At 42.4% G+C, this 9,391-nt stretch overlaps 1 protein-coding gene across 1 annotated transcript; it reads right to left on the reverse strand.

Moving 5' to 3' along the window:
- Positions 1-1,507: 1,507 nt before the first annotated feature.
- On the reverse strand, positions 1,508-2,707 carry LOC124160489. The gene has a single exon (XM_046536345.1). The coding sequence runs from the start codon at positions 2,705-2,707 to the stop codon at positions 1,508-1,510; it is 1,200 nt and encodes a 399-aa protein (XP_046392301.1).
- Between the last annotated feature and the right edge of the window lie 6,684 nt (positions 2,708-9,391).

The following is a 9,391-nucleotide window of genomic DNA, read 5'->3' on the forward strand; positions in this document are numbered from 1 at the left end:
ACATTTATTGCTGAAAATGTCATTCCATGAAGGTAATCACGGCTACATTAATGGTCTCTTGTTATCTCGGTACGATTTGCGGAGGTAGTTGGGCAGTCTCGGGGGTATCTCCTTGGTATGATAAGTGGAGGTTTTACAATATAAAGAGGTTCACTACAAAGAGGTTTGCCTATAAATTTACATGTAAATCTGATGGGACCGTAGGGGTGGTATGATGTAAGGAGGTTTACGATGTAAGAGGTTCACTACATAGAGGTTTTACTGTATTATCCTACTTATTAGTATCAAGGTTGCTTGAATTGCTGTTGCTTGAATTTTATGAAGTATTTCTTTATGAAGTACTATCATTCATCACTGTAAATTTAAATACAAATGTGCATCGTTGTTGTGCCCACAATCAGTATTGTGTTTTCCCTTCAGGTCTCAATTATACTCAATCTCCATGTTCACATCTATTTTTGTCTGGACATGCAGAGGCATATTTGCACATTTGAGAGTCGAGAAAAATACTTTATTTGAATGTGAAAGAGGGAAGCATGTTTGTGCTTTTGAGGCACATTTTAGAATTTAATTTACATTTCCTGTATGCGTAAACAACAATATCACCCGATATTTACACAAACGACACTTGATGAAATCACTGACACTCTCACTAACAAATTATCACTCACAATAATTCACTTGTTCACTTGATAAAGAATGTCACCTCTTTACAATGATAACTGAAAATAAGGCCATTAAATCATGACAGGTTATGATTAAACAAGATGCTCTCAGTCTGCAAATAAAACTTATTCAAATGGAATATACAAAAATGAAATTCAATGTTTAAATGTTAACTTTCCTCTTTAGGCAAGGGACAGAGTTTGTTGACCGCCCGCCGTATTAGCCCGGCAGTCGTTCTCACAGTTGCCACTCCCGAAACCCCATCCTCACCGGGGTGGAGCTGCACGATGCGACCGAGGCTCCACCGGAGAGGGGGTAGATTGTCCTCCTTGATAAGGACCAAATCGCCTTGCTGCATGCTGGGTGCCTCTCTGGTCCACTTGGGTCTAACCTGGAGGCTGGACAGGTACTCCTTGTGCCAACGAGACCAGAAATGCTGTTGCATCCTGGTCACGTGCTGCCATCTGGATAGGCGATTGACGGGGATATCAATCATGTTTGGGTCAGGGATGGCAGTGAGTGCGTCGCCAATTAAGAAATGGCCAGGAGTCAATGGATTGAGGTCATTAGGATCTGATGACATTTGGGTAATTGGTCGGGAGTTAAGGCACGCCTCTATCATAGTTAAATAAGTGTGTGTCTCCTCATACGTGAGGGATGCGTTGTGTCTGAATCGCAGGCAATAAGCCGTTACCCTCTGCAATTTGGATAATGACGAATAGCGTGGGATTAATTGGTTTACCTCCACTGCAATCAAAGCAGTGGCCATTGGTCGTTTCTCGGGGAGCTCTAGCATCTCAATGAATGATTCTGGTGGCCATTCATTTTCATGTCCATTCATCTAAGGCGGTCCTTGCCACCACGATGCCTTCTCGGGCAATTGTTGCAGGGTAAGCCCCCTGGAAATGTTATCCGCTGGATTGTCCACTCCTTTGATATGCCTCCATTTGTATTTACTTGTGAGCTTGTGGATCTCGGCAACCCTGTTGGCGACGAAATTCTTCCAATTGGATGATGGTGCCTTCAGCCATGAGAGCACCACTGTAGAGTCTGACCACAGGGTAGCGCTTCCCGAAAACGAGAGTGATGATGAGACCTTTTGAATGAGGTTGGCGAGGAGTACTGCTGCGCAGAGTTCTAGCCTGGGAAGAGTGGTTTTCTTCAGCGGCGCCACTCGCGACTTGGAGCATAGAAGACGTATCATGAATTTTCCATCTGATTTGATGGACCTGACGTATACACATGCACCATAAGCGGATTCTGAGGCATCACAAAAGCCGTGAATCTCATAAACACTGCCATTCTTCGCAATAACGCACCGGGGAAGTCGCAAATCATTTAGGCATCTGAATGATTCATCGAAATCAAGCCATTTTGAATGGAGCTCCGCAGGAAGTGATTCATCCCATTCCAATCTGAGTTCCCACAGTCGCTGAAGGAATATTTTTGCCTTTAGAATGATTGGTCCTATAAGACTCAGAGGATCAAATATCCTCGCAAGATCGGAAAGAACTGATCGTTTAGTTACTCGGGCTTTATAATCGAAGTTCTTCGTGTCGAAATGGAAGACGTTCGCATTTGGATTCCAAAGAATTCCCAGGCTCCTGATGGTGTTGTCTCCTTCCGGGCGAATCTGATAAGATGCCTCCCTGTGGTTCAATGGAATTTTCTTCAGCAATGCGGGATGATTAGAGCACCATTTTCGAAGCCTAAAACCTCCTCTTTCTAGCAATGTGATAATTCCTTCTTGAACTTTCTCAGCCTCCTCGATCGAGTTGCTGCCTGTGAGGAGATCATCAACGTAGAAATCTTTCATCGCCACTGCTGCAGCGCGAGGATCACGATGCGATTCTTCCAGTGCCAATTGCTGAAGACATCTTGTCGCTAAAAACGACGCTGAGGCCGTGCCATACGTCACTGTGTTTAACCTGTAGGTTTCAATTGGCGCGCCTTCTTCGTCTCTCCATAATATACGTTGCAAATTGGTGTCAGATGGATGAACTTTGATTTGGCGATACATTTTTTCAATATCAGCAGTCATTGCATACTCATGTATCCTAAATCTAATAATGATGCTGAGCAAATCATCTTGAATGGTGGGCCCTACCATTAAATATATCATTTAATGATACCCCTGTTGAGCTCCTGCTTGACGCATCAAACACAACTCTCTATTTCGTCGTTGAACTGGTGTCCTTCGTAATTGAGTGATGAGGAATGTAGAAGGCGACGCACGTTGGTGGAAGGTCCTCTTCCTCTACGACTAACTCCATGTGCCCAAGATCTCGATATTCCTTCATGAATGAAGAATATGCCAATTTCCTCTCCTCATCCCTTAGAAGTCGTTTCTCAATAATCATAAATCTGCGATTGGCGATTTGCTCAGAATCTTCAAGGTGACTGATGTCTCCTTTGATGGGTAGTCTAATGATGAAGTGCCCATCTGCCCCTCTTGTGGTGTTTTTCTTGAAATGTTCTTCACATTTCACCTCTTTTGCTGAGAATTTTGAAGCAGGTTTGCACTCCTCTAATTTCCAGAAGTTTTTTACCTGGTCTTCCAAGTTTGTGTCCACGCTAAAATGGCATGATGATGACGATGACGCTGTTGACGCCTCCCCCTGGCATGGAAGACTTGCTGTAGTGGACTGTATTTGTGTCGAAGACGGAATGAATGGTGTTGAATTTGCTGGTAGATTTATTTGCGGGAGCTTCAGGGGAGCAACATCTTGGCCATTTTCTTTTGATTTACTTGTGGCGGGTGATTGTATTATTTGTTCGGCCTTTGAGACGGCATCAAAATACGCGTCTTTGAATTCTTCCCACTCTCCGTCGCCTCCTGCATTCAATAATTCGATCTCCGATTGCACATCTTCGAAGGCCTGTCATAAATCCTTGAATTTCTCCAGGCAGAGACGCAATTGATGGATTCCATCAGAAATCTTAACACTTTCCACAAAATTCTTAAATCTAGTGACTACCCTTGATATGCCCGCGTTTTATAATTAATTCTTTAATTTTCTCTGCCATCGCTGAGAAACGTGCCTTAAAGGGGTAATTAGCAGTGGGGAAATGAAAGGAAAGGATATGCACTCACTGCCTACCTTGTGCTGCGATGGCTGCGTAGTAATGCTGCGCTGCTGGTGCACCGATGCCGCTGCGGTGACTGATGTGTCCTCCGCTGGTTGGATGGCACCTCTCTGGAGATGCTGATTGATGAATAGTGCTGATGGTACTTTGCTCTGAAGACCCCGAATTGAGTGTTTGCCGGGAGATGCCTCGCGATGAAATAATCTTGCGCCGTTGCACAAAGATTCCAATTATGATTGCCGATCACTGGTGTGATCCGGCCCGAAGGACCAAAAATGTTAGTGCAATTGGCCCGAAGGTGGCACAGAAGAAATGCGCGCGGGGACGTGTGCCGCGGGTTATGATGAAATGAAAGGCGAAGACACCTTCAATCGAATATGGTTTATTTCGCGCGCAACTCGTGAATGAGCGCACGCCGATACTTCGGGTCCGCACGCTCCCGGCTTTGGTGAAACACTGACAAACACCCACACAGTCGGCATAGGCATGGATGCTAGGGTAAAAGGGTTACTGACCCTCAAGTAACGGCACTCCCTCACTCCAAAAGGGTGTGAGTTGAGTCCCCTAGGCAGAGACCATGAGAAAGGAGCCGAAAGGGACTTGGCCGGGCCTTGGAAAATCCCGAGGGCGACGACACTCGCCGAAAGGGGGGGGGGGGGGGGAAATACGCAACATGGGCAGTATCGAAAATACTTCTATTTGAAATATGTATTTTCGATACTGTTGTAGCTTGTAATTTGTATCGGAAATACATTTTCGGAGAGTATTTTGTAAAGAAAATACATCTAAAGAGTAGTTTTTATTTTAAAATACATTCAAAAACAAAATACATGTAATGTTTTTGTGCATAAGTAGAAAGAGCGTACGACGAGATGGCAGGGATCCCAAATGAGTCGGTATTAGCCTGCCATCTGTGGGATAATAAATTGCCCCTAAATTTACTTCTGCAATACCCATAGGCGCTTGTATACTTGCAACACGTAGTCGGGTGAGGAGTATTTTGCAAAACGAAGTTGTGCATTGAGTAATTTGTGGAGGGGACTTGTAGAATCTGACGCTGTTCCCAAAGGTGCAGGAGACATTTTTCTTCATTATTATTTAAGACACTTCGCCATGGATAATGGTCTGATTGCCAGTTCCCTATAAATACGTTGTAAGAATGTTTGAGCCTCTCATTCTAAAAATAGTTCATATTTGAATTGATTTTAATTTTTTATTAGCTAAGAACTTCGGTGAAGGCATGTATTTTGTATTTTAATAGAGTATTTTGAAATTACATTTGTATTTAGTATCAAAAATACCATTTTTAGAAGTAATATGTATTTTGTATTTGAAATACAGATTTTTAAAGTAATTTGTATTTTGTATCTTAAATACATTTGACATGTATTTTGCCCATCTCTGCGTATCAGTAGTTTGTTTTACAGACTGATTTTAGTTCCATCTTGATGTACCTATTAATAATGAAAGACACTTTGTTTCTTCCACAAGTTTTAAAAAATTCCAATTTTACTACAGGTTTTGGCTATTACGATTTTTTACAATGGTATCTGCTCTACATGATCCTAGCAACAATAATTTAATCCAGTTTGTAAAATAATCAATTACCACTAGATTAGTTTTCCCAGCAAAATTCATTAAGTCCATACCAATATTTTCAAAAGGAAATTCTGGTATTTCATGACCAATCATTGGCTCTTCTACATTTGCAGGTCTAAACTTTTTACAGACACTACACTGTTTCACATATTGTGCTATGTCTCTGTTAATGTTAGGCCAGTATAACACTTTTCTAGCCCTAGCTTTGGTAATTCGATTCCCATATGACCCAGTTGAAGTAATTCATGCATGTATTGTCTCAATTTTGTTGGAACCATTAACTTGTTATCAAAGAACAATAATCAATTATCCTCATGAATGTTATTTCTAATCTTACAATATTGGCTTAGTTCACCCTCATGATCTTGCCTTCTAGACCAACCAACTTTACAGAAATTCATAGCCCTTTTCAAGCGCACATACACTACAGTTTCTGCTTCACATTCTATCTTTCTTTTTTCACTCATTTGCATTTGATCACCGACACCAACTACATGCATTAACTCTGCCAAACAAGGATCTTCATGGACATCATCTTTACAATATGACCTTGACAGAGGGTCCGCTATGTACGTTAATTTGCCTGGTAAATACCTTACATCTAAGTCATATTTCAATAATTTAATCCTCATTCGTTTAAGTCGAGGTGACCCAATTTTAGCCATGATCATTTTCATTATTGAGACCAAGGGTTTATGATCAGTATTTATTACAATTGGTCCACCATATACATATATAATAGTGAAATTTTGATGTGGTAAAAATTACACTCAGAAATTCCTTTTCTATCTGCGAGTATGATTTTTGAGTTTCAGTGAGAGCACAGGATGCAGAACTAACCGATCGATTTCCACTTAGGAGGCAACAACGTAGCCCATCTTTAGAGGCATCACATTGTATTGCCAGTGGCTTGCTTATAACATCATTACTTAAGACTGGTGCTTTCGTAATAATCGATTTTAAATCATTCAATACTTTTTCATGAACTGGCAGCCAACACCAAAATACTCGTCTCTTTTATCAACTCTCTTAGGGGAGCTGTTATTGCTGCCATATTAAGGATAAATTTTCTCATATAACTAAATAATCCCAAAACTCTTTTAAGCTCTAACTTATTCTTTGGCGATTCAATACTCAAGATTGGTATAATCATAGTTTGATCCAATTTCATACCATTCTTGCAAATATGTGACCTAGATATTTTACTTCCCTTCCTTTAAATTGAATTTTCTCTGCATTAAACTTAATATTCAATAACCTTGCCTGACTTACTTATTTACATTTTTTATGTGTATAATTGCACTTTTTACACAAATAGACATCATTTACTACTGTCTTAGGGAAGTACCTACTTATCAGTATGCCTCACTGAGTCCTTCAATTCTTTAGCACTCGACCCCTTCTTGCTGACTGCATCCACGGGTTTGGTTCCTTGCAGGGTCTCCTCAACCTGATGTTTCCCCATGTCAGCTGCCTTGCAGATCTCGATGCTCTTATCCAGAGACAATTCCAGTATCTGCAGAAGTCTCACATGAACAGCCAAATCATGCATTCCAAGAACAATTCAGTCTCTCAGAACACTATCAGTCTGATTGCCGTACTCACAGGTTTTGACTAACTTTTTCAAATCAGTGACAAAGAATTCTAAGGGCTCACGTTCCTGCTGTTTGCGCGTGTTAAACAGAAATCGTTCAACTACCACGTTCTTTCTAGGATTCGCGTATTATATACATACTTATTAGTTATTTATATACTATTCAAAGTTTTGTAGAAACGGGATGCAACGTAGCACATAATATGAATGTTCAAAACACAGTCACTAAACATAGACACAAAAAAAGGAAACACTCACACGAAAAATAAAACTGAAAGACTTTCGTAGTTGTAGCTACTTCATCAGTCAAGGAGAGAATGAGTGGGGAAGGAGTGTGTTGGAAAAAGGGAAAAGGTGGGGGAAGAGGGGAGGGGTGTATTGGGGCGGGGCTAACTCAACAAGATACATTCAGACCGGGTGCTTGTTGGCTTGCAAACGCCAGATGCACGCCAATTCAAGGGTGTGGAGATTGAGGGGCGAGTCAGTGGGTGACAGGGAGTCAATGATTGAAACTTTGAAACATTGATTAAAGATAGAATCATGCGATAAACAATGTGTGGGGACCGGGAGAGATGAGTGTGGGGAAGACGGACAACAGGAGGCGCGGTGATTATTTATTCTAAGGTTGAGGGGGGTGGAGCATTGGCCTATATAAAAAGCGGGGCAGAAGTTGCATTGAAGGAGGTATATGATGTTGGTAGAGGTACAGGTGGTGGAAGGAGATATCGGGAGGAGTTTAAGTTTGGAGAGGAAAGAGGCTGGGGGTGGAGAGAAAATTTTACAGGTTTTACATCTAGGACGGTTGCATGGCGAGGGTGGGGTAGTGGGGACTGAATTCAATTTTTGAAGGTATATATATATTGTGGCGGACGGGATCGCGTAGAAAGCGTGATCGTGAAGATTGCTTGATTGACCCCCCACGTGGGCGGAGGCAAACATATGACAAACAAATTCGCGTTCCACTAATTTAGAGCAAGAAATATCTCGAGTCGCGGACGACGTAGGAACGAGTAGGTCAGGGCACGAAACGACGGAACAATTGGGGATTTGGGGCTGGATTCGGAGGAAAACACACGTACTCGTGGGTTGCATTAAACAAATAAACATTTATTCTCAAAAGCATGAGAAAATAACATGAAGCACACAAAATATGAGATACATCACTCGGGAAAAAGGGACGTTAGTGGGGATGGAATGGGGCGACTTAAAACTAATTGACATGGAAATAGCACTTACAAGGAATCAAAAAGCAACTTGACAAAAATTAAAATAAATCAGAATTGAACTGCGTTCAACAAACTGCAGGGTTTAAGAGTCCACTGCGACACAATATGATTTTATTGTTCACTGACTGTTCCAGCGCAATCTTGAGGAGGAAAATATGGGATGAATGGGGTAAAAAACGTGGTTGTTTCAGTTTTACACGGGGAAAGTGGTGGGGGGCACGGCTTTACTGCACCTTAATCTGGGAAACTCGTTGTGCGAGAGAAGTGACGATGTCGGCCGACGTCTCGTCAATTCGCGATGTTTTCCCGTTGGGTGTGGAGCCGTGTCTATCCCCGGGATGATTTCCCACGGTGGTTGGCAGAGGCCGATGGGGTTGCAGGCCACGGGATGCGTCTACATCGGGCTGTTGGCTAGGAAGTTTCCACGCGCTGTAGCTCCTGACGCAATAGTGGCTCAATCGCTCAGCTGTTGAGCAAGCAGCAGTTGAACTGCATTCCCCGGGCGTCTCTCGTGTTCTGCCTCCTCGTTGACCCACTTTCTTCCACGTCAACTTCGTAAGAGGGGAAGGGAGGGGAGGGCGGTGGCCAGAAGTACGCTTTATTCTCTTAAGGCGGAGCACTTATCACTGTGCGCGGGATTTAAATATGGCACACGCACGCGCCCACAAGCATAAAATAAGATAAACCTTCACAAAACAAAAAAAATAAAACAAAACAAAAGGGAAGGGAAGAAAAAAGGAAGAGTGCTTCTCAATTTAAGGGTGAATAGAAACATATCACATATCAGGTGCTGCCGTTACAATATATATATATGAGGTTCAAATCACAGACACTAAACATAGACACAAAAAAAGGAAACACTCACACGAAAAATATAACTGAAGACTTTCGTAGTTGTAGCTACTTCATCAGCAAAGGAGAGAATGAGTGGGGAAGGAGTGTGTTGGAAAAAGGGAAAAGGTGGGGGGAAGAGGGGAGGGGTGTATTGGGGCGGGGCTAACTCAACAAGATACATTCAAACCCGGGTGCTTGTATGCTTGCAAATGCCAGATGCACGCCAAACCCCGTGCCGAAAAGAAATGCTCTCCATCTCTTCTCACCACTTACTTCCCTGGTGCTCATGCCTTACAGGACATCCTGAAGGACTTGTACCCCATTCTCTCCAACCACAAATCCACCTCACAAATTTTCCCCTCTCTTCCACGGATCACGTATAAGA

The sequence above is a fragment of the Ischnura elegans genome, chromosome 6, assembly GCF_921293095.1.
Source record: "Ischnura elegans chromosome 6, ioIscEleg1.1, whole genome shotgun sequence".
Classification (NCBI taxonomy): domain Eukaryota; kingdom Metazoa; phylum Arthropoda; class Insecta; order Odonata; family Coenagrionidae; genus Ischnura; species Ischnura elegans.